The 27793-nt window shown below is 36.6% G+C and overlaps 1 protein-coding gene across 1 annotated transcript in view; it reads right to left on the reverse strand.

Moving 5' to 3' along the window:
- Positions 1-640: 640 nt before the first annotated feature.
- The window catches only part of LOC106878735 (protein zyg-11 homolog B), a 44525-nt gene continuing 17372 nt past the window's right edge, over positions 641-27793 (reverse strand). The window contains exons 7-12 of the mRNA XM_089355795.1: positions 25619-25681; positions 22214-22281; positions 19540-19669; positions 7283-7335; positions 6496-6593; positions 641-1568 (exon numbers count right to left, since the gene is read on the reverse strand). Of these exons, the coding sequence (XP_089211921.1) occupies positions 1408-1568; positions 6496-6593; positions 7283-7335; positions 19540-19669; positions 22214-22281; positions 25619-25681 (573 nt within the window). The 3' untranslated portion in view covers positions 641-1407. The remainder of the gene's footprint in view (positions 1569-6495; positions 6594-7282; positions 7336-19539; positions 19670-22213; positions 22282-25618; positions 25682-27793) is intronic.

Here is a 27793-nt window from a genome sequence, read left to right on the forward strand (position 1 = left end):
ATTAATGATTTTTATCAGGTAGTCAGCATAAAAATAAAAATGGCATTGCATAAGTTGTAAAAATGAAGTCAAACCAAATAGTGATATTTTGAAATCATTTAATAAGTACAGTTCAGATTTGCATCATATATATTTTGAAATGTTTTAATTGAGGAAGGTCTTGCACAATGGATGCATTTCCTATTATATATTACACAAACCTGAAATGCATATTAAATGATTTCAAAATATCACTATATGGTTTGATTTCATTATTACAACACACACACGCATATTCCATGGAAATTAGTATTTTACTTGGTAACAGATGTAGGTTGGTGATGGATGAACTACCAAGTGTATGGAAGAAAGAAGCCAAGTAACTGTCCATAATTAAGACTGAAAGACCGAAAGCCTGAACACATCTGAGGAGCCAGATATGTGAATATTTTAGGAAATCATTTGTTTTTGCATATGTGCATACAATATGTATGTATGTGTGTGTGTGATATCTATAACAGTGTGAGTGTGTGTATACATATGCGTCACTGTGTGGGATATGTGTTTGTGTGTCTTACTGTGTATGCATGTGTGTGCTTGCTTTAAATTTCTTCAAATAAATAAATAAAAAGTTTTTTTTCTTACAAAATAACAAAGTTACTTTTCATTTTTTAAAATTTTATTTTCCAATTAAAATGATTGTATTCCAGAAACTTCCACAGTGAATGTATTTAAGAAAACCTTTACTGGAGAAGAATAATCATAAAATAATTTATTTTAAAAAAAAGGGGGAAGTGGAAAGATATTGAGGGCAAGGAAAAAAAAAAGGTGTTAAAACCAGTTTTAACATAGAACCAGTTGTATTGTTGCAGTATATTTAATAGTTGTGCAGTGTGTGTGTTTATGAGTCCAGTGTGTATGTTGGTGCATGCAAAAAACTGCTCGTGTGCACAAATGTTGATGGATGTGTGCTTACATATATTTGAATGTGTTTATGAAGATCATGTTCATATATGCATGCATCTTTTGTGTGTGCATTCATGCATAAGTATACATACATATATGCTTGCTGATGTACAAGTACATATGCATGTATGCCAGTGTGCATGTATCATTGTGCATGCATAACTGAATGACTGAGTCTGTATGTAGGTTTATGAGTGTATGCTTGTGTGATGCTTTCATGTGTATCTGCATGTATGCAAATGAGCAAATGTGTGTATGAGTGTATACGTGCATCCCTGCTCTAATTTCAGTATTGTGTATATGTAAATTTGGGAGTAGGAGAAGAAGATGGGTGAGAAGTGGGCTAGGACATGGAACAATATAGTGTGGGAAGGGAGACATGGTGGTGTGTTAGTTACCATAAGACAGTAGAGTATGGGACATGGTGGTAAATGAAGTACCACCCATGGAAGTGAGTCCATCCTATGAGTACTGAGAACTGCAGTTCTGTATGTGTGGTTTCATCAATAAAAGGACATTCTCAGCAAGTCTGTACACTTCTGGTTCTGTGTTCTTGTTGCAGACCAGCTCAAACAAGATATCAAAACCCTTCTCTCTGTGTAACATCGGGCAGTAACGGTCTCCTGAAAATATATACAGACAATTGTTGTTAATTAAATATAATGCTGATTAAGATTTTATAACAAGTAACACTAATCAGGATTTTTAACCTAGGTCAAAAATTGTATTGACATGAGGAAGATATAACTACTACAAGAAATATTTAGTCCTTCACCATCTACCACAACTTTTAATGGTTTCCAGTTTATGTACTAGACCTAAAATTTTGGAAGATCATTATTATTTACTAGGTCATCAAGTATGAAATTTGTAGAAAAGAAAAACAGTTTGCTAATGTTTTATAAATACAATAGTTTTATTCATTAAAGTATGCATCCATATTTTCAATACACTTTTGCCATATCAGCAGTAGCTTGTCTAGCTTGTAACTGTAAAAGCCTGGCAATCTAGAGTCAATAAAATTTTGGAAGGCCTGCTTTACAGCATCATTGGAATAAAATTTTTTCCTTATCAAAAAATTATCCAAATTCTGGAAGAAGTGGTAGTCAGTGGGGGCAAAATCAGGTGAGTATGGTGGATGATGGAGAACTTCCAACTCCAACTTCTGTAGTTTCGCCATGTCATTTTTGTGATGTGTGGTCTGGCGTTGTCTTGCAATAAAATAAGAGTGGATCTGTCGACGAATCTAGGCTGTTTTTTGTAAGTTTCTGCATCATTTGGTCCAGTTTGCTGCAGTATACTTCGGCTGTGATTGATGAGCTAGGTTTAATGAAATCATAATGGATCACACCTGTGCCAGACCACCATCAGCTTCTTTTGATGAATTTTGCTTTTTGGACTGTGTTTTGGAAGCTCGTCTTTGTTCAACCATTGTGCTGAACGTTTACAGTTGTTTGTTGTATTGGATCCATTTCTCCTCACATGATTCATTTTTGTGATGAGAAAGTAGCATAATGCAGGCTTCCAAATGTTGCTGTTTCTGATTTTCATTGAGTTCATGTGGAACTTATCCAACTTCTTCCCATTACCGATTTGAACTAGGTGAGTCAATATTGTTTACATACTAACACCAAACAACAATAATAATTTACGGGCACTTTGAGATGGATCTGACTTGATGGTGGCTTTCAGTTCATCATTATCCACCTTTGTTTCTGGTCGACTGCGTTGCTCATTTGTGAGGTCAAAGTTACCAGAACAAGATTTTGCAAACCAATTTGATACTCTCTTCTGAGTAATAACATGAGAATGAAATATTCCATTAATATTCTGAGTTGTCTGTGAGGCTGTATTTCCAAGAAAGATCTCATATTTCAAAACTGTATGAATTTCCGACTTATTCATCTCTAAACAAAAATAGCGAAAAACGATTTATAAATACTTTATAAAGTGCAAAATGAGTTAGAATAAAGAAATAGATGTCAGCTTTCTAGCAAAAAATAAAGATTGTCAAAATATAATAATGACACAAATTGAGCAGTTGTCATACTTCAAATTTCACACTTGATGACCTAATAACATTTATATGCTATGCTGGCATGGGTAAGACAATTTGATAAGAAGTGACAAGTTTTAAGATTACATTGTATTCTATTCTCTACTTTGGCATGGTTTCTATAACTGGATATCCTTTCTAATGTCAACCACTTTACGGTGTGTACTAGGTACTTTTTACATGGCACCAGCACTAATGAGGTCACCATGTAGCTTTCAAGACTAAGATCCCCTTTAACTAAGAAGGGCTACAGTAGAGAGCAAGGTGGCCTTTTGATAGAAATGCAAAGTTAAAATATGAGAGAAGGAGCCACAGTAAGTTTCTTGCTGTAGAGGAATTACATGGTTACTCACATTATAGAAGAGAGGGTAGGAGTAACTGAGGTGAAGATGGAAAGAGGTAAAATTAATGATGATGAGGTGGCTGAGTGAACCCTCAAGATATGAAGTGAACAGAAGTGTTTGGGGACTAGACAGCAGGGTGTTTGGGGACTAGACAGCAGGGAGTATGGGTGAATAGAGTTGTGTAGGAAGAATGAGATAAATATTTGGGTGGTACTTCTCTGTTTCACACAAAAAAAAAACACACAAAACGGCACACCCAGAATGTTAAGCATATTGTTTAGTGGTTGGTCAATTCTGTCAATCTTTCAGTCATAGTAATAATTTCTAACATAGGTACATGACCGGGAATTTTGTAGGGAGAGAACAGTTGATTATACTGCACTCAGTACTGGAGTTGTCCTTTATTTCATGGAAAAATGAAAAACAAAGTTGATCTCAGCAGAATTTGAACTCAGAACATAACAAGCTGGAACTCATAACATAAGGTATTTTGTGTAAGAAGCTGATGATTCTACCAATCCGCTGCTGTGTTTGTAGTAGTAGCAGCAGTACTAGGAGTTGTGCTTGAAATTATCTGCCACTGGGTGATGCTCATTAACAATGATGTTATTCAAGTGAAACAACACTGACAACTGCCACCACCACCATCATTACCATCAATAGAACTGAACATACATATTTACAACATAAGACCTTCAATTATTGACTAACTTATAAATCCCACCAGCTTCCCTGCCTGAAGTGGTTGAAATACCCTAATCTAACCATCTGTTACTCTCCTCTCACACTCATGCAAACTTATCCATCCACTCTTCCAAATGCTCTGTCCCTATTAACTCTTTTTCTTACCTTCTTATACCTTGAAGAATATGCCCTGACATCCTGTCACCACAATCTTTGTCTCTCCAGCAATTTTCACCCATCCTTATAGCTATGTATCTCTTCTATAGTAAGACACTTGTGCCTGTCCCTCTACCATACTTTAGTCTCTGAACACTTGGCATTAAGTCACCTATCTCTCTACTGCCAACCCACTCAGTTGAAGAGGGTTTTTCTATCATATGAGTTATTTGGTGACATCACTGGTGTCAGTGCCATAAAAATGCACCCAGTACACTCTAAAACGTGGATGAAGGGCATCCAGCTGTAGGAACCATGCTAAAGCAGATATTGGAACTTGACACTGTCTTCCAACTTGTTCTCATAATGATGGTAATAATTTATGGGGGCTTCTTTATCTTACATTTTTCAGTTGAAATTCTGCTGCATGTTTAACTTACAAAGGAGTGGGACAACAAAGGACTCATTATGTATCAATTGTTAACTAAGCTGGAAAGCAACCAAATCACCTTCACATTTGTGCCCTACCATCTTGCAAAGGAAAGACACATCAGATCATCATCATCATCATTTAGCATCTGTTTTGCATGCTGGCATGGGTTAGACAGTTTGACTGGGATTAGTAAGCCAGAGAGCTGTACTAGGCTCCAGTCAAATTTAGCTTGGTTCCTATGGCTGGATGCACTTCCTAACACCAACCACTCCAAGAGAGTATATGGGCGCCTTTCATGTGTCACTGGCATGAGTGCCTCTTATGTGTTACCAACATGGGTACCTTTTACGTGTCACTGGCATTGGCCACAACTACAATTTCATTTGGCTTCACATGTCTTCTCAAAGCACAGCAAATCACCAAAGGTTTCAATCACTTGTCATCACCTCCGCGAGATTCAACATCCAATGGTCATGCTTCACCACCTCGTCCCATGTCCTCTTGGGTCTATCTCTTCTACAGGTTCTCTCCACAGTTAATATAATCAAACATTATTGGTGACCCATCTTCTTTGCTGGTTAAAAACATTTGAATTCTTGTGTTGTTTCTGGTTCCTTGAACATAGTTCTTGATCACAGCAGACTAAACAACAGTCACAACAGAGAAAGAAGTGGATACTATCAACTTTTCTTACTTTAGATTCCAAGATAGAAAGTTTTAAATGGTGCCTTAGTGGTGCAGTATCATGATCTTTTATTTTGTTGGCAACAAAGTTACAAATCAGCTGGAACACAGACAAACAGATCACTGGGCTACAATATGCTGATGGTGGCTGTGCTCTGATGACTGCACACACTCCAGAAGCTCTACAAGTCAGTTATTGCAACATTAGAAGGAATGATTTTGACAGTCAACTTTTAGAAAAACAAGGTCAGGTGTCAATGGCATACACTACCACCCTCTTTCTCTCTACCTCATATCCTCAGTATAACAACAACAACTAACCACATCTTCCTAATTCAAGTATCTAGGTTGTGTCATTTCCAATAACTGCATATGGGATGTGTAAATTACAAACCACCTTATACAAGCCTTTTGGAAGAGAGAGTCTTTCTAAAAAAACCACCTCAGAGTCCATACTAATGCCCTCATCTATCAGCTAATCTACAAATCTTTGTTGTATCAGTACCAGACAGGGACCTCAAACAACAATACCACTCTGAAGGTCTTTAACATTTTCCTAGCACAGAGAAATCCTTCACCAAACCAGCAGCAGAATTCATATGATGCAAGCATAAACTGAAATGGTTTGGAAAGACCAGTAGGATCCTCCACAGTCAGCTACACAATGGTCAATCCATAGCTGGAGGAACAAAGAAAGGGTTAAAAAACTAGTTGATGAAGCATCTTGAAGAAGAGCAAGATCAACTCTTAAACAAGTGGAAAACATCATTACTTGCTACGCTCTTTGGTGACATCACTGTTGGGAAGGGATTGAAAATATGGAGTAGAAACACAAGCAGCACTATTGGAAGTGAGAAAAGATGTGTATATGCAGGATTATAAATGACCTGCCCCAATAAACATTTAGTTATCTGAAGCTGTACAAAAACAAGTGGAACATAATCATCAAATGCTCCATAAATGAAGAAGGTGGCCAGCATTGAATTTGATGTACAACTATAAGAAAGTGTGCTTGTATGCAACTACAGACATCAGCACTTTGTACTTGACCTACAGAGGATGTTCTTTTAAGTAGCTAAGCAGCATGTAGAGTTCATTATTCAATGATTAATGGAATACTACTCAAACTGTTGTATAAAACTGTGGGAACACTGTGTTTGATAGTGTGAGAAAAAATGAGAAACAGTCCTTACCATTTTTTGTGCAGACATGCTGTATTGCCCAGCATGCCCAAAGCTGAACAGGAGGAGCTTCATAACATTGCAACAAAGGAAAGAATGGTTTGAAACATCTAAAATAGTAAAACAAACATAATGATAACAATGTAATAATAATATGATATAACAATACCATAATAATAACAATATCATAAAAGATTTATTTTTAAAAAAAGGCTTTAGAACTTTAAATTTCAAATTGATAAAACATATTTTTGAAATTTATATGGAGTAAAGGGATTATTTTTAAAATTAAAATACAGACTAAAATAGAAAAAAAAATTCAAATTAATAATAATAGATTTTCTTCTATTTTTTCATTAGTGCAATTTGAATTAAAATTTCACTGTCTCAGATTTTTGGATGATCAATGTTAGAAAGGTAGGTTTGCTGAAATTATTGAAATGCTTTAGTGGAGAAATGTAGAAGTTTGCTGTGTGCAAGAAATACAATGGTGAGGACTCAGCTAGACTGCTTATGGGTTAGGAACATAGATATAAATTCTTTTGGATAGGAAGTAGTGATGGGGTAGACAGTATAGGTATACTTCGGGCAGAGAAGTTGGTAGATAAGGTGACTGAGGTAGTCAGGGTATGTGACAAGATTACCCGTTGCCAATATACATCAGTGAAAGACATGCAGGCCAGGAACGACATGGTTGTGAAGCAAACGTTCTAACTACAAAGTTGTACTTGTATCACAAGAATTTCTGCCATTTTGTAAAGAAAAGGAAAAACAAGTGGCAAATATAAACTTTATTCACCTGTATGCAACCATTTCCCCTTGTGGCTGCTCCCATTTTAGGACAACATCTTTCTGAAATAGAAAACAACAAAGAGACAATTAGAATTGTCACAATGGTGACTTTACAGCAAATGTACTTTTGTGATAAACACTGATAAAGTTCAAAAGTCACCTTTTTTGTTTGGAATCCATAATAAATATGAAAAAACTTTCTTTTTCTAAATGCACTGTAAAACTAAAGTTAGGTTTTCTTACATATGAGGCAACTTTACCCCTAATTTTTAGTAGCCTGTGTTCATAAAAATCTCATTTTGTGTAATTGATTTTCCTGTAATAAAAATAGATTCATATTGAATGTATAATAAATATAATTATTAATTACTCTATTATTTAAAGCAATTAAACTTTCGTGCACATATTAATTTGTTTTGTGTGTCTACACAGTCATCTGACTAAGAAGTAGGACCCAAATTTCCTTCAAAATACACCTAAGTATTTTTTAAAAAGCTTAAAAAAAAGAAGTGCTGTGATATTCACTTATTGATGGGGTTTATTATTCCTTTACCAATTGAAACATTGAGGATAGGGAGAGAATTAATGAGGGGACAGAAAAAAAAGAAGAGGAGGAGGAGGGGGAGCCATCACTGCCATCATCATCATCATCATCATTATCATCATCATTATCATGGCGATGATGCTAGCAGTATTGGATGGTTTGACAGGATCTGATGATCCCAAGGAATGCATCCTGCTCTAATTGTCTATTTGGCATGGTTTCTATAGTTGAATGCCCTTCCTAATGCCAACCACTTTACAACTTTCTAATGTATACTAGGTGTATTTTTTTTGCCACCAGCACTAGTCAAGTTGCTGTGAAGCTTGCAAGAATGGTGTGGGTGAACTTAATGCTAAGGGAATACAGAGTAGAGAGAGGTAAAGTATGAAAAAAAAAGGGCCAGATTAGAACAGGTTTCTTGCATAAGAGGAGCTACATGACTACTCACATTTTAGAAGAGAGTGGGGGAAGTTGGAAAGTGATATAAGTGGTGATGTGTCAGATTGGACCATAAAGGTATGACGTGGGTAGAAAGGAGCAGGGGAACAGGGGATGTCTTACTCTCTCTCACACACACACACACACACACATATCATCATTTGATGCCCATGTTCCATACTGGCATGGGTTGGATTGTTTTCCAAGATTCGATAGGTCCAAGGACTGTATTCTGCTCCAGTATCTGCCTTGGCATGGTTTCTACAACAAGCTTTTCCTAATGTCAACCACTTTACAGTGTGTACAGGGTACTTTTCTCCTACTGCTTACTGCACTAGTGAGGTTGCTCACAAGACTGTAAAACCCAAGGAGGGGATAGGGTAGGGCAGAGCAGAGCAGTTTCTTGTCAAAGAGCTATTTGGTAAGCCACATTTGAGAAAGAGAGAGAGGAGGAGAGAGGGAGAGAGAGAGAGAGAGAGAGTGGTCAGTAGTATCTTTGAAGGAATAAATATTGGTGATAAGGTGTCTAGATGGCACTTCAAGATGAGAAAGGAGTGGGGACAGAGAAACTAGAAGTGTGAATGGGTGGGGGCAAGAAATAAGGGAAATCAGAGAAGGGGTAAGCAAGATCTCTAAGGAACTGGTAGGATTGAAAGCTGGATGTAGTGGATAATGGATACAGGGGTGATGGATAGCCAGTGTTGCACATGTTGAGAAAGGTAGAGGGATGCAGCAACCAGATAGTAATGATGAAACAGTTAACAAGGGATGACAAGAGAGAGATGACATGTGGTTGGATAGGCTGCAGAAGACAAGGAGAGAGAGAGAGGTAGGCATATTGCATGAGAGATAATTTGGTGATCTAGTGGGGAAGCAAAATGGTTCCAGGTAGCAAGAAAGAAAAAGCGGTATTAAGAATAGGGGAGAGAGCTGCAATAGGAGCGATAGGGTGGAGGCAATATGAGCAAAAGATTGAGTGAGGCACTATATAATTTGCTCTTCATTTTGAAGGAAAAGAACCTTTGTTGCCAGCATTGGCAGTAGTTTCTTGAACCTTTTCCAACCCATTCTTAACTTGGCTGCTATACTTTCAAAGCAACCATATTCCCAGGTAATAATTTTTCCTACGTAATGAAAGTTATCAACTACTTCTAGTGAACCATCCAGGCAATCAAAGGAGTCTATTTCTGATGTGTTCATAGTATGTATTGCTCCAGAGTATCTATCACATATGAAGCTTAGGTTCTCTGCTAGTCTGCTCACAATTCCACTACATCTCTTGTGTGTCCACAACTTATATTGAATACAGTGTATGGAGTTCATACCAATTCCTTTTAAGCAAATTGAGTGAGGCTGTTTACCTGAAGGTACAAGGGTCCTGTTTCCTTTCCTACTTACTAAAACCTTTGTTTTTGCTAAGTTTACCATAAAACCTGTCAATTCTAGGTTTAGCTTCCACAGCCAGAATTTCCTCTCAAATCTCCCTATAGATTCAGCTATGAGAATTAGATCAGTAGTATATAAGAGTTACCATGCCTTAAACTCCTCTGTAATGGTCTTTAGGAGTATGGTGAAGGGGACAGACACTTGATGGACTCTACCCCTCATGCTAAATTCATCACTGAAATCATTGTTGATTCTCAATTCGCTTACTGTGAGTTTTTACATAGCTTGTACAGCTCTCACAAGCCATTTGTCAACACCTCATTTCCTAAGTGACCACCTGATTTCTGTATGTGGTACCTTGTCAAATGCCTTCTACAATTCAATGAAAGCTAAAAATAATGGTCTACTCTTAGCCAAGTATTTCTTCTGCAGTTGTCTTGCTAGGAAGACAGCATCCATGGTATCTCTTCATCTCAACTAGATTTATTCTGTCATGAATCAATGGTGCTATGACTCTTTGTAACCTTCATAACTTGATCCAGTAATTTGGTTCTTCTGTAACTGTTTTTCTCTAAGGCACCCCCTTTGCCTTTCTAGCAGTTTAGGATGATACTGCTACACCAGTCATGGGGTATGACTCCTAGTATGCTGCTGTCAACTTGAGTTGGTCTCTCAATAGGGTCAGCACATAGTAACACCTCTTTATCCCACACATTCTCCACATTCAACAACTTCTCATTATAGCACTTCCATACCACTTTCTTATCTTCCATATCAATGCCAAATATGGCCTTCATCATTCTGAATACACTTCTCAGTTCTCACTCAGACACTGTCATATGATCCTGAACACTTCACGTCTCTGATCAACACATTGCAAGACTCTCCCTCTCTGCCTCATCCTTAGCCAAATAAACCTGTTGCATAACTGCTTTTCTAGCCATCTGTTAATGCTTCCTATTACCACTTTCCTTCCCAGTTTTCCATGCCTGTGTCTTAGCCTTCACTACTATATCAACTCTGTTGTTCTGCCATGCTACTTTCAGTTGGGTCAGGACTTTTATCCTGCTACATGTCTGTTCTGTGGTCCTGAGCAATTTATTTCATAGAAATTTCCAATTTTCATATATGCTAGCGTTATCTAAATTTACCCCAGAATTTCTCTAAATCTGTTATCAATTGTGGGATTTTTATGTTTAGATTGTCATTCTGTCTCTGAACTTACCAGCCACTAATCTGTGTTGTGCTGTACATTCTTCACTAGAAAAAGGTTTTGGCATTTACAATAGCTCTTTTGTCTTTTTGTTTTTGGAGAGAACATAATCTATCGAACTTGTGTGTACACCAAATTTGTAGCTGATGAGATGGTTGGTTAGTTTCCTAAAGCATGTGTTGCAAATTGTTAGAACCATTGCATCACAAAATTCCAGGAGTCTTACACCCTCTTCATTTTTCTCACTGCATCCATAGCCTCCATGTGTGTTGTGGAAGCCATTGGCATGCTGGCCAATCTGACTGTTGAAGTCACCAGCCATGATAAAGAAATCATTCTCAATTGTTGTTGAGGTAATTTTCAGAAGGGTGTCATAGAAGTAATCATACTGTAGTCCCTTCTGTGGGGCATATGCTAAAATAACAGTTGCTGTTGAGTTGCCTATAACTAGTCACATTTTGATTATTCTAACACACTGACAACCTCAGCTACTTTTCCTATTCATGTGTGCAAACCTCCATGCTACACAGCATTGAAACATGGGCCATGACTGTTGAGGACATGATTAGGCTTGAAAGAAATGAAGCTAGTATGATCCACTGGATGTGTAATGTCAGTGTGCATACACGACAGAGTGTAAGCGCCCTGAGAGAAAAGTTGGGCATAAGAAGCATTAAATGTGGTGTGCAAAAGAGACGACTGTGCTGGCATGGTCATGTGTTACGTATGAATTAGGACAGCTGTGTGAGGAAATCCCACTCTCTAGCTGTGGAAGGAACCTGTGGAAGAAGTAGACCCAGGAAGACATGGGATGAGGTGGTGAAGTATGACCTTCGAACATTGGGCCTTACAGAGGCAATGACAGGAGACCAAGACCTTTGGAGATATCCTGTGATTGAGAAGACTCAGCAACTAAAGTGAGATTGCAGCCATGCTTGTCCAGCCCAGTTAAGAGTACCCTTGATGTATCGGGCAATATGATATGCTTGAGAAGGCCTGTTGAGTCAAGTAAAACCAATATCGTAGCTGTGGCCAGTTACCCCTGACTGGCTCCCGTGCTAGTGGCACGTAAAAAGCACCATCCAAACGTAGTCGATCCCAAAAAAGCACCATCCAAATGTGGCTGATGCTAGTACCCACTGACTGGCTTCCGTGCTGGTGGCACGTAAAAAGCACCATCCGAATGTAGCCAATGCCATTTTGACCTCAAAGATGCACCTCGTTCTGACCGTCCAGTTGAGTTCGATGAAGAGCGATTAAAGCAACTTTTGCACAAAAATTCTTGTCAAATGACAAAGAAACTGGCAGAGAAAATGAAATGCTCCCACACTACTATAGAGAAGCATCTTCACTCGATGGAAAAGGTTCATAAGTATGGAGAATGGGTTCCGCGTGCTTTAAGTGACAACAACGAGCTACAATCTCCGCTGGCTTGCTTGCTTGTCACCGCTCAACTCATGGACACAAGCAATGATTTCTTTACCGAATTGTTACTGGCGACGAAAAATGGTGCCTGTACATCAATATGAAGCAGTGTAAGGAATGGCTTAGCCCTGGTAAACAAGCAACACCGCACGTAAAACAAGATCTTCATCCGTGTAAAACGTTGTGCGTATGGTGGAACTGGGAAGGGATTATCCATTATGAATTGCTTGAATAGAACCAAACGGTCAACAGATTGAATGACTCAACACAGCTATTCAAGAGAAAAGACCTAATTGGCAGCATGGAGCTTTTCTGCTGCATGACAACGCCTGCCCGCATATCGCCAATATGACCAAGGAAGCCATTCAAACGCATGACTGGGAAGTGTTGCCTCACCCGCCATACTCTCCTGATTTGGTACCAATGGATTTCCACCTCTTTCGATCTCTTTCAAATGCGATGCGCAGAGTTTCGTTCAATACTGATGCAGAATTGAGAGCTTGGTTGGATCAATTCTTCAAGTCGAAATCAGGTGATTTGTACCAACAAGGTATCGAAAGTCTTGTTGAACGTTGGGAAGAAATTGTAAATAACAAGGGTGAATACATTACTGATTAATTAGTTGTTACTTTTATTAAGCCTTTTAAAAAATGGCGGGAACTTAGTTGCTAACCCAATACATAAATACATCTACACCTGTGAGGAATAAAGAGGGTTGTGCTGTGGTTTGCCAGTGGCAGTTGGCAGGTTTACACACATTATTAGGTGTATACACATACATATATATATATGTATGTATAGAGTGTAAGCATCTTGAGAGAAAAGTTGGGTATAAGAGGCATCAGATATGGTGTGCAAGAGAGATGACTGTGCATGGACGAGGACAGTTATGTAAAGAAGTGCTGATCTCTAACTGTGGAAGAGGTAGACACAGGAAGACATGGGACAAGGAGGTGAAGCATGATCTTTGAACATTGGGTCTCACAGAGGCAATGACTAATGACCAAGGCCATTGGCAATATGCCATGCTTGAGAAGACCTGTCAAGCCAAGTGAAATCGCAAGTTGTGGCCAATGCCAGTGTCATATAACTGGCACCCATGCTGGTGGCATGTAAAAAGTACCTTTCGAGTGTTGGGCTACATAGAGGCAATGACAAATGACTGAGACCTTTGGCAATATGCCATGCTTGAGTAAAAGATCCATCGAGCCAAATGAAATTGTAGCTGTGGCAGATACTAGTGTCATGCAACTGGCACCTGTGCTGCTGACATATAATAGCACCCTTTACACTCTCAGAGTGGTTGGCATCCAGCAATAGAAACCATGCCAAATCAGACTGGAGTCTGGTGCAGCCCTGGTCAAACCGTTCAACTTATGCCAGCATGGACAACAGCTGTATGATGATGATGATATATAACAGGGCAAAGTTCAGAGAGCTTCTACCTTTGTCGGTAGCTAAGAGTGAAAGGTAGATTGTATGATGCATGTGTACGTGCAGCTATTTTACATGGCAGTAAAACACGGGTTTTGACTACAGAGGACTTGTGAAGGCTTGAAAGAAATGAAACTAGTATGCTTCACTGGATGGGTAATACCAGTGTGCACTAATGACAGAATGTAAATGATTTAAGAGGAACATCAGACGTTGTGTGCAAGAGAGAAGACTGCGCTGATTTGGTCATGTGATGTGTATGGATGAGGACAACTGCAAAAAGAGTTGTGAAGGGAACCTGTGGAAGAAGTAGACCCAAGAAGACACAGGGTGAAGTGAGGAGAAAAGATCTTCAGATGCTGGGCCTCACTGAAGGAATGACAAGGGACCAGGAGTTGTGGTGACTTGCTGTACTTTAGAAGACATATCAAGCCAAGTAAAATTGCTGTCATCCATACATCTTTACAGGTGCCGGTGTCATGTAAAATGCACTCGTGCTGGTGCTGCATAGACACACCTGTACCAGTGGCATATAAAAAGCACCCAGCACACTCTGTAAAGTAGTTGGCATTAGGAAGAGCATCCAGTCATAGAAACCATGTCACAACAGACAATTTGGAGTCTGGACAGCTCCCCAGCCGGCCAGCTCCTGTCAAACCAACCAATCCAGCATGGAAAACGGACATTAAACAATGATGATGATAACATCATCATCATTTAACATCTGCCTTCCATGCTGGCATGATATATATATATATATATATATATATATATATATATATTATCAATCTTGTTCTTTAGTCAACTAAATTCCTGCTTTTGAAAATATGTAAGCAACTGAAAATAAGAATCCAGAATGATTATTCCACACAGCATGAGACAATGTGACAAAGGTGGATCTTTGAATTGCAGGAACAGTTCAGAGAAAAAGAGAGAGGAGAAGAGAAAATAATTGATCCCTTGTACTGGAATGGTACTTCAGCGACTCCAAATGAATAAAAAAACAAGTTGACTTCATCAGAATTTGAAATCACAACACAGAGCCAGAACAAACACCACAAGGCATTCTATCCAATGCTTTAATGATTCTGCCTCATTCTTTGTACACACATACAGACACACACACATTTGCTCTCTTTTTCTCTCATCATCATTTTACATCAATACAAGCATCAGTTGGGTTGATTTGAACCACTTAACAGAGTATCTAAGTATTTTAACCCATCATGTTTATGTCTCAGGATAGCCACAGCCCAATGACTGATCTTGACACAACTACAGCCCTGTGGCTTGTCCTGACATGAACATGGTTGAACTTGAGATAACTACAGCCCAGTGGCTGGAACTAGCAATGACAACAGCCCAGTAGCTGGTCCTGGCATTGCCACAGCCCAGTGGCTACTCCTAACATGACCACAGCTTCTAGACCAGTGTTTCTCAACCTTTTTACCCTTGCGTAACCCTTAAAATAAATTACATGTCTCAAGGAACCCCTGCACAAAAAAAAAATTATATACCATCTTTCTCATATTTTTTCATCATAGTTCATGTGTAAATATCATTCATATATATATATATATATATATATATATATATATATATATATATATACATGTCTCTTAAAGGATAGAGCTCAAAATCAATGCATTGAAGATACTTTATTGCAGCAACAATTATAATAACAGAAACAACCACAATAAGCCAAACCTATGCACATTTCAATAGGGTATCCCGGAAAAATAAACCACATCATAAGATGTCTCGTAAAATATTGTAACAAATTACAACATATTACAAATTTCTGGATACTCCATCTCATCAGGGTCGCATTATTGCCATCACCAATACTATTATTAGCAAAACACACACATCATCCAAGAGGGTGAAAGAATAATCGACGGCACGCAACCTACCATCGTTATTTTCTTACAGAATGTAAACAAACCAGTCAACCGAAATCCAGCGACGTACACCGCCCGGTTTACAGCGTAAAAATCCCTTGCCAAAAATTCATCCCCCATGTACATCAAGATTTCCTATCGGATCTTCCTATAACGATAGTGTATTAATTAATTCATTAATTATACCCGCCCACGCCCACGCACCGCACACCACCACCCACATGCCCACACCTACACCCACACATACATATACCTATACTTAGATACACACACCAATATATATTTATATGTATTTTTTATGTATAACCATACACACAAACACATATACACACAAACACATATATACACTCACATATGCATGCATATACATATACACACATACAGATACACATGCACCCACATAAACGCGCACAGATACACACACACATTTACATATATACGCATACATACTCACATACACACATGCGTACATATGTACATACATACACATAGCTATACCTCCATATATACATCGATATATATGCACATACACACACACAAGCTTATATATGTTTACATGTTTACATGTACACACATACACATACGTCTCCATACACACATATATACACACATACACTCTCGCCTGTCTCCACATGTATACCTACACCCATATACATATACACTCATATATTTGCGCCACAGACCTAATTCCAGTAAGATATATAGAGATGAATATACCTCTTCCTTAATTTCGAACTTGTGCCTATACACATTCCGGTAATTCCTATTTATAAAATGCATACGTATGCCTATACATATGCAGACATCTGTAAGCTTTAAACGTTATTTTATTAACTAGGTGACCCTTGGAAAAAAGTATGGAAAATAATTCCAAGTTACATAACGAACAAGTACTTTTACCCTTGTCGTACGGCATCGATTTGCCTACTAACAACCATTCAAGGGAGTAATCCTTTTTCTCATCCTTCAATTTCCAAACTAAATTACTAAGCGCCGTACTATATTGCTTACTCCTATCCCTAAAGGATGAGTAATGATTAGAAATTCGTTTCGAGACCTCAAGTGACGAAGCCCCGATATAACTCCAAATCTTCTTATCCGTTATAACATTACACCTATAGACAATGTTTTTAGTTTTAGCATTTGCACTAAGGAATCTTATTCTATTAGGGTTATCTTCAGATATTTCTATTAGTTTATTACCAAAGATAGCAGTATTATCCATATCCTTTTGGTCTTGACTAACATCTCGACCATTGCCTGTATTATTATTATTATTACCCTCTGTGTTTATGTCAACAGAACTATGACTAGAGTTTGAGGATAAAAGTTTAAAGTTATGAGCGGCGATAATTTGGGTCAAATTCTTAGTGTTTGAAAATCCGAACCTTACCTTATGCTCGTTAATAACCTTATAGTAGAGCGAGTTAATTGGAAAATGTTTCCTAACTACATTCCTGAATAAACTAACTAAATTTGATTTTACTTGCCTCCCATAAGGGACGATGAACCATAGACTATCCTGTTTCCTAGAATAACAACCTACATTATTATCCCTAAAAAACTTAAGCCTACTACTTTCAGCCCCTGGTACACTATCGTTGGATCTTGGCCTATGCTTTAACTTACTGAATGGGTTAACACTATTCTTATTATTCTTCTTCTTATTATTATTGTTAGTTTTATAACTACCCTTATTGCTATTATTCACATTATCAATTTTATTAATATTATTATTATTAACATCTTCAATAGAGGAAGCAGAATCTGGTTTAATATAGTATACCTTATCATTATATCCTGCTTCCAGCAAAGCGGAGTTATAAAACTTTGCCTCATCTTCAAAAACCAGATTATTTGCAGACAGGTTGGACAATCTTAAAGATATACTATGGACCAAGTTATCTGTTATTGCTTTTGGATGATTACTAGATCTATTGATATACCTCAGGTTAGTTAAAGGTTTATGATATGGCCTATATGATTTATTATGCAGATCAAGCGTAACGTCTAAGAAATTAGCTACAGATATATTGTCCTCAAAAATAATATCCGTTCCCATTCTGTGAAAAAATCTAACTAATCTATTTTTTATCCTTTGTACTTGCTGTTTTGAACTATTTCTGAGAAATAGCAGACAATCATCTCTATACAGACCCCCTCTGATATCTGGGAATTGATCAGCTAACTCATCAAGTATAAAGGAACAAACCACATCGGCAACCTGGGCCGAATCTGAGCTACCCATAGGTACATCAAACGCATCAGGTGTACCCTTTCTAATCCAAACTTTGTTATTAAACCTCATAAAAGATTTCCTGGCAGCTAGAACTACATTAATCTCTTCTCTAGAAAGCCCAGCTTTATTGTGCATAAACCACAATGCTTTATTAAGAACAGAAGGATTAATTGAGGGATAGAAATTAGCTATATCAAATTCTATAAATTTGACATTATCTTTATCACTAATAGAATTGAACCAATCTATTACTTGCTTAGAATTGGACCACAGTTGTAGCTTAAGTTTTCCAATTATTACAGGGATATACTTATCTAATATACTTTTGCTTAGTGTCCCTATATCCGACTTAGCCGGGCAAATAAGCCTTAATTTAGGATCAGTCCAAAAATTATTCTTGTGATCTTTCAATATGAACCTCGGTTGCCTTGGCACTATAGGCTCAGTCCTATTTAAAAGGTTAAATCTCTTCATTAATTTTTTTGTTTCCATATTCGCATTTCTTAGTGTGTTCATACTAGTAGTCTTATAGTTCTTCTCAATTTCTTTTTTAAGAAGCTCCAAATAATACTGCTTCTTTAGCTTATATATATTACCAGTTTTATCTGATTTAACTAAAATGCTGTTTAAACTACTAATCTCCTTGGTGATATCACTTAGGTAATCCAAATGATGGTTCTTTGTAATTTGCTTCTTCATTTTAATGTTCCTAACTACAGTCCAGAGCTCTTCTTCAAAACTATCCAGCCTAGGGTTGTATGGAGGGTTGCTTCTTGATCTGAAAAGCCTTTTATACTGCGAGTTAACATCCGCGTTATTGATTGGTTGTTCTCCTTTATCTAAAAAATAAGCCTTCCATCTTACTCTGTTGATGAATGAATGTGTCCTGGCAATCAGTTGCTTTATAAATACATTCCTGGGTGGTATCGGAATATCCTTCAAGGATGCATCGATTTTGAATAGCTCCATGACGTCACAGATAAAAAGCAGTATCTACCGAACAGTAGAACTGTAAAATATATATTAAATATATACTTTTATAAAACAAATTTTACAAAATATATAGTATCTGTTAACAGTCTTAGCCAAAAACTCACAGTTGAGTTTTTGTATATATATATGTATACATGTCTCTTAAAGGATAGAGCTCAAAATCAATGCATTGAAGATACTTTATTGCAGCAACAATTATAATAACAGAAACAACCACAATAAGCCAAACCTATGCACATTTCAATAGGGTATCCCGGAAAAATAAACCACATCATAAGATGTCTCGTAAAATATTGTAACAAATTACAACATATTACAAATTTCTGGATACTCCATATATATATATATCCCCAATGGTTGTTATATTTTTTTGATAACATAATAGGTTAGATAGGATGATGTCTATATTACAATAATCAATAATATGTTGTGCATGTATAGTAATATTATGATCATGAAATTAGCATTAGCTTATCTCACTCTTTCTCTTGGAACCCCTAAGAATCTTTTGCGGAACCTCAGGGTTCTGAGAAACCCTGGTTGAGAAATGCTGCTCTAGACTGTGGTTGTGTCAGGATAGTTCCAACCACAGCCCAGTTGTGGGAATCAGTATAATCACAGCTCAGTAGCTGGAATTAGTAAAAGAGTTTGTTTGTTTTTAAACGTAAGAAAAATAAATTTAAAAACTAACCAATTCATTTAAGACATCATCTCTAGTAAGACTAGAACTCATCCAATATTCACTGGCATCACTGGCTAAATGGGCAAATATACCAGCAGCAAAATAGCTCACATCAATCTGCTCAGCCTGAAGTAAACGTCTGAAACAAAGAAGACAATTTTATTCATTTGTTATAACCATGATGACTGCCAGAACTGTTTGGATCCTTGAAACAAAATCCCAAAGACTAAATATTGTATATCAAGAAAAAGTTGACAGATCGCAACCTTTCTCTAAACTCTACTCACAAGAGAAGTTGAACTTGGTATCAAGACAACTGTCTCCAAATAGTTGCTCTCATTGAACAACTTCCCACCCTTGAATAATTTATTAATTATTGTAATTATTAATTATCTTATTTAAGGTATATAGATTACAATTTGCAATGCTAGTGATACAGTAATATAAAAATATAAATCTTATTAATAGACAATTCTTTTTATTGGGTAACAGATAAAACAGGAACTTAAAACCCTAATTTTAATTCATGAAGTGAGTGCATGCATAACTGAAAATCCAAACATAAACATATCTACTCATTCGTAATAAGTTCAGGCATATTTGAACAGGAATATGCTGATTGCAGTTGTATTTCATCAATGAAAATCATTTCCAGCATTTTCACTTTTGAATCTGCCAGAATGTTGTGAGAATGAATAGATATGTTAAAATCCTAATTAGTTTTATCAGAATTTATTTGCAAGTCAACAGTTTTACTTTTTCATAATTGAGGAAATTGTTCAGGTAACATATATCCAGTTATATTACATGTTAGTATTAGTAAAGTCCATGTGTGGCACTGAAACATTAACAGTCATCCAGTTTATAGGCATTATTGCTCCTATTTAGAATGAGATAACATAGCAAGTTGACAATTTTATTGTCATAGCCACAGCCACAACAAATGCTGGTGACTATGGTGCTTGGACAGGAGCAGTCAAATCTTTAGTGGATAACCCAGTTTCTCTACTAAGCCAACTTTGACTCTTCATTTATATCTTACTATCTTGTTCTCGTTATGGATTAAAGTACCTTAAGAGGCTGGGATTTTTTTTAAAACGGGGGCCACATTTTTCATTAACGAAACACTTTGAAACTTGGAACACTGGTAGAATGTGTCATATAAAACATCTTTTTCTCTTAGTCTTCTTTAAAAAAAAAGAAATCCATAACTTATTCCATGTTAACGTTGTCGTATTTCTGTAATTTCAACCAATCACTGACATCCATTCAGCCGATATACATTAAGTGCCGACTACATAAACAAATAATTCTGAAACAATTAACCCTAACCCTAACCCTAACCCTACGGTTAGGGTTAGGGTTAGGGTTAGGGTTAAAGCAAATTTAAAATGAAAAAAGCAAATAAAACGAAGGTATTGAGATTAAATATGCTTTACATCGCTTAATCAGCCAAAGGAGTAAATATAAACAACTGAATACTTGTCAGTGATTGGTTGAAATTATCGAATACAAAAATATTTTTCTGTTCTATAACACAAAATAGATAAGTATACGAAGTTTGAAAGTCTTTCGGTACCAAAACACTACGTAAAACATTAATGAAAAATGTGGCCCCCGTTTTAAAATAGATCCAGAGGCTGCAAAAGCCACTTGAAGACTTCCCACTGCAGCAGCCAAATTTACTTCAATAACATTCTTTACCAGTTGTTTTTAAAATGAATATCACATTTTATGTTGAAAATATAAGGCTACTATACCCAAATAAAGATGGGTGAATCAGGAACAGCAACAATGACTATTCAAAGTGATAAAATATGTCCATAGAATTTAACAATATTTATGATCATTATTCTAAAGGTCTCTACTATATTTATTCTACCAATACTAACTCTCTAAATCAACAAGTTTGCTATTAATGAAGAGTAAATAACAACCATTTTATATATGTTGTTGTTTATCACCAGGTCAATACTGATCAAGAAGACTTAGGGTAAGAGACACTCCAGCTTTGGCTATTCCATCTTTTTAGAGTTTCTAAGGATACATTATCTAATGTATCTTTCTCTTTTAAGTAATGGTACATGATTTGATGGAATTTGGCTATTTCTAGCAAGTAGATTGAGCACATAGCAGATCTCTTTTTGACTTGTTCCAGAGTTAGTTTTCTAAAAGATATATTCTATAAGTGGATTTCTGTCATAAAATAGTACTGATTCTGCATAATTGGCAAGGGGTTTATTCTGGGAAGTCCTGACAGAAGCTTTTTCAATGTTACTAATCACCTAATCAAATCAGTATTTCATTGTTGTCTGTTTCCATAAGGAGTTTTACACAATATAAGAGACGTTGGTGCACTCAACACTGGATCACACTTTGGCTGGTGGCTCCTATTGATCCATTAAAGCTTCATTAACTTCAATATTACATCTAACAAGATCATCATTAATTTGTGAAATACAGGTCATACACAAAACGCATCCGACACAATAAGGCACTGTAACTTGAGTTTTATACCAAAAACAAAGAGACCAGAAGTATCTTGTACCCATGGTGATACTGACAAGGTAGGTATCTTGACTATATTAAAAAAAGTCCCAGGTTCAGTTGGTTATTATTGTGAGAAAGGTTTACCACATCAAAGCAAAATAAAAGGACAGAAAGACAATCCACAAAATCCTACCTCACAAGAAGGATGAAATCTTCTCGCATTAAAGCGTATCGCAATTTCTCTACTTCTGCAATATTATTCTGGAAAAAAAAAAGCATTAGACAAAAACGTTCACAATTGGTTCCATATTAATTAATCTATACACACGTACAAATATATATATATTTACACACACATTCATTCATATAAATGGTGACCTGGAAAGATACTGACAACCTTTTCCATATTAAAATATGGTGACATGAATAACTGTGGTAATAATCAAGAGAATTTATCCACTTGCTGTAGCTGGGAAAAATCCTCACAGGAATATTGCTCAACAGGCGGAAGGAGAAAATCAGAGTAGTTCTACTGGAATTCAAAACGGCTTCAGAAGGGGAAGAAGCAATATGGATATGTGTTCTGGATATTTCCCTGAGGAGCAGTATAAGACTTGGTCTTTGATAGAATCACTATATACTGGAATGAGAACTTGGGTAACAAAGGTGAGCTTCAGCATTGCCCAGTCAAGCTGGTCTATCTGCTAGAGTTAATGTTATTTTTTGATGATGCTCAAGAATATACTGTACAACTCAAGACCTGATGCTAACCTTTTCAGTTGTTGTACCTCACATCCAAGTCCAAGATCACACATGTTAGTGAGAGAAATGTTGTTTGCAGATGCTTCTGCCTTTATCTCTATAGAAAAGAGAATATGCATGATTTGAAAATTGATGTCTGAAAGACTGAAGTTCTTTGTCAGTCAAGTCCTATCTTGAGTCAAGTGGCACAATTCATCAAAGAACAGGAGTTGAGAGAAACAAACTTCTTTATATATTTGGACTACACAATCAGTGACAATGTAATTGTTATCAGAAGCTGGTACAGTTAAGCTACTTTATGCATTAGGACAGTACAAACAGTAAGAATGTTAGTAATAAATTAGTTCATAGAATGTAGAAAGCCAACCTGATATTCAAAAGGTTGTGGAATAACAAGTACACACCAGTCTGAGTGAAGGACAAAGTAGATCAAGCAATAATATTACTTGCCCTATTATACAGGTGGAAGGCAAGGACAATATAGTGTGAACATGTAAAACAATTGCATGCATTCATGGTGAGATGCATGAAGCAGATCATGGATATCACAGAGAAAGACAAGATCAGCAGGACTCACAAGCTCCTTCACAAAGAAGAGATATTTGTGCAATGAAAACTCCACAAGTTTGGACATGTCCAAAGAATGGAGGAAATTCACTTGTCATGATAAATATTCCCAATAGGAGTGGCTGTGTGGTAAGTAGCTTGCTTACCAACCAAATGGTTCTGGGTTCAGTCCCATTGCATGGCACCTTGGGCTATCTTCTACGATAGCCTCAGGCTGACCAAAGCCTTGTGAGTGGATTTGGTAGATGGAAACTGAAAGAAGCCCGTCGTATAAATGTATATATATATATATATATATATATATATATATATATATATATATATATATATATATATATATTTATATATATATATATATATATCATCATCATCATCATCATCGTTTAACGTCCGCTTTCCATGCTAGCATGGGTTGGACGATTTGACTGAGGACTGGTGAACCGGATGGCTACACCAGGCTCCAATCTGATTTGGCAGAGTTTCTACAGCTGGATGCCCTTCCTAACACCAACCACTCCGAGAGTATAGTGGGTGCTTTTACGTGCCACCGGCACAAAGGCTAGTCAGGTGGTACTGGCAAAGGCCACGCTCAATATATATATATATATATATATATATAAATATATATGTATGTGTGTGTATAAGTTTGTGTGTCTGTGTTTGTCCCCCCAATATCGCTTGACAACTGATGCTGGTGTGTTTACATCCACATAACTTAGCAGTTCGGCAAAAGAGACCGATAGAATAAGTACTAGGCTTACAAAGAATAAGTCCTGGGGTCGATTTGCTCGACTAAAGACGGTGCTCCAGCATGGCCACAGTCAAACGACTGAAACAAGTAAAAGAGTAAATATTTCACAGAGTTACAAGATATCAAGATTTATCTCAGCTGAGATACAAAAACATGGTTAAATATAACCTGAAGAGATTGGACATCAGTAACTGCAACTGAAGTAAACAAATGGAAGAGGATGGCTTATTTGTTGATATGACTTATGACATTTCATATGGGCAATCATTATTGGCTATCAATGGATTGCTTATACCATCCATGTACACATACATTATATATGTATGTGAATATACTTATGATTATATATCTGTATACACATATAGATATATAATTATGAAAACACATACCAACACTGATGGAAGCTGTTGTAGTGCTAATGTTGACAGTAGTAGTAGATAGTTGTGGTAGATGTGATAGTAGAACAGTAGCAGTGTTAGTGATAATGCCAAGAAGTGTGGTTCAAGAGAGGATATTTAGAGGTAGCAAAGGTAGTAGTTAATGTGACAGTTGTTAAGGTTAACTCTGATTGGGGAAATCAATGATACAAGGTGTTCCAACCATGACTATTCTGCCTTTTCAAACAGTTTATCTCAGACAACATCATCCAATTATCCAATATACCCTTTGTGAGTGGATTTGGCAGATGGAAACCAAACAAAGCCCATCATGTGTGTGAGTGTATATGTGTGCATGCATGTGTATGAGTGTGTATGCATGCATATACATGTGTGTGCATGAATTTGTGTCTTGACATAATGTGACAGATGTAAATGAATTCCATCATCATACAAGCCATGTCCTTTGTTTTTGCAATGTTCCATAAAAACATGTCCAGCCATGAGAAAATATTACTTTGGTGAGAATTGGCAAGAAAAGTATCTGACCATAAAAAACAACTCAATGAATTCCATCTGCTCTATGTGAAAATGGAAAGTGGACATTAAAATGAGGATGATGCTGATGAGTAGGATGTGATATAAAATTTGGCTGCTATTTATAGCAGAGCCAGCAACCATAAGAGGCTCCCTCATAGCTTCATAATTGTAAAGCTACTACATACAGCTGAGGTGGTGTACTTAGGTCATATCTGAATGAAGGGTTAAACAATGGGTTGATGATGGAAGCTAAAGACGACATAGCTTAACAGCAGTAGTAGTGACTGGTTGCATTGATACAAACTTGTCCTCTATATTTGTTATGGTGTAAATGTCAAAGTTTAATCATTCAAGTACAAGTTTATATTGTAAACTACAATAACAGCTGCTTCTGTTGGTGAAGAGGGTATCAACAGCTGTTATAGCAGTGATACTGGTGAGTGTGCATGTGTGTGTGTGTGGGGGGGGGGTATAGCTAAAATGGCAGCAGTGCTAGTTGTGGTGATGCCTACAGTTGTGATGATGGCAATGCTGGTGGTAGTAAGCTGGTAAACAGTGATGATAAAAATAAAAATAATGGTTTCAAATAAGAACAACTCACCAATAAACCTAATATTTTTGTTTCAACCTGGACTTTGACATCGTGCTGAACTGGTTTGATCACCTGAACACACAGACAGTGAAAAAAGAATAGTTTTGAAATACTCTGGCATTATCATTTAAAGATTTTACTTCAAAAATTAAACAAAATCTAAGTATTTGCATCCACTCACTCATCTCAACAACACAAAATATCTATATACTAATAAAACTCTGTGATTGCTCACTTGCATGCATGCTTATCTGTTTATGCATGTTTATCTTGCATGCATGCTTATCTGTACAGCCAAACCAGCGCATAATGGGAAAATACTCTGAAAGTAAGGTACCCCTGAAATGTGAATACAAATGAAATGAAACTCATTTTGTATAATTCGGACCACGGACTCGTGAGATACACGGTTTTTTGGGGGTACCTTCATAAATAGCCAAAACGGCACATAATGGGAAAACACTCCAAAAGTAACATAATCCTAAAATATACAAATTGTTTATACAGTGAGTATTTATATTTCAGCTTTCTTTAAACAGACAATATTTTAATTATTCAAAAGTATTTTTAAGTGAATATGATTTGAAAAATAGGAGTTGTTCGTAGAGTAAATATTTATATTTAGCTTTCTTTAAACAGACAATATTTTAATTATTCAGAAATATTTTCAAGTAATGATTTAAAAAAAATATTTTGAGGTAATAGGAATTTTTTCCAAGGTGAATACAATTTTTTACTCTTCGATCATGCCTCGACAAGGAAGAAAGTAAACATCTGGTTGGGTTACAGATAGTGGGAAAAGAGCGCGGCTAAGGAGAGCTGAAGAATAGTGGTGAATGCCAACAACAAGATCGGGACAGGCATGCAAATAGAAGGATTGATGAGACTGATAAAGGAAGGGCTAAACATCTGGTAGAACAGAGGGAAAGAGACAGAACCATGAGAGATCAGGGATCAAATGCTTGGAGTGCTGACCATCTATACCAAGATATAATGCAAATGTATTAAAGTATCCTTCTTGTATGTATTAACATGTACTACGCGAGTGTAAAGTGAATTACATGTATGTTATACAGTGTACAAATATGTATTATAGTGTCCATGTATGTATTAAAGAGAAAATAACCTATAAATCAAATGAAACTACTGATGGACAACAGCAACAAAAAAACCCAATAAAATTTGTAAATTCCAGAGAATTTACTTCTGTTTATACTTGTATGAAGAAGAACATTGAATCCTTTGAGATTTCCATAAACAAAAAGCAATTGTTGTTGTTACTACAAAACGTCAAGTGAGTTTGAATGATATTGTTCTTGGTGTAATTGTAGTAGCTGTCAAAGTGTGGTTAGCTGCTTGTCATGCTATTGATTTCTAATGTCATTGCCTTTATAGTCAGCTCAGGCCACCTGCTGTCCAACTATCTCTGTTGGCTGTCTCCTATGGTGTCTGTCAATGCTCATTGTCAAGTGGCTAAGGTGTGTTGAATTTATAGTGCTGGATAGGCTCAAACTCAAAAAGATGGAACTGTTGCTGGAGCCAGTTCTGGCAAAGTGGTGACTGATTAAAATTTTTAATCATGTGAGTAATATTCTAGTGAATTGCAATATCAGATATAATGATCTGACTGTTGAATATTCGCATTACATACCACAAAACAAAATGTATCTACTTTTCAACAAACACACATACAAGCACATGATCATACACACATTCTCAGTCTGAAATTAAATGCTGACTGAAAAAAAAAAACAAGAGGGAAATTTCTTCGCTGTTTTATTCAGTCCACATTAAATAGTAAGGTCTTTGAAAATTTGCATGTCAGTGTTAATTGCTGTAGTAGTTCTCTCTCACCCACTCAGTAAATTAACAAACATTTCTACATTATTGCTTATTTCACTGTGAAAGTTTCATTGTCTCCTTCATAGGTTTAATACAGTGGCAATATTTTATATCTAGATGCATTTTTTCTTGTTTCCCAAGTTTGTGGATTAGTGAGAGTAGCAGAGTTTGGGCAGTTTTCTTCTAGTCACAGAATGATATTTACACATGTGTGTAATTTTTCTGATATATTACATCTAATTTTCCTTTGCATCCTTTATTCTTCTAATAGCACCCACTTGCTCAATAAACAAATTTAGAATACTAAGTACTTAAAGACAGCATTAGAGTTTATGAAGAAAT

The sequence above is a fragment of the Octopus bimaculoides genome, chromosome 7 (genome assembly GCF_046866305.1).
Source record: "Octopus bimaculoides isolate indiv1 chromosome 7, ASM4686630v1, whole genome shotgun sequence".
Taxonomy (NCBI): domain Eukaryota; kingdom Metazoa; phylum Mollusca; class Cephalopoda; order Octopoda; family Octopodidae; genus Octopus; species Octopus bimaculoides.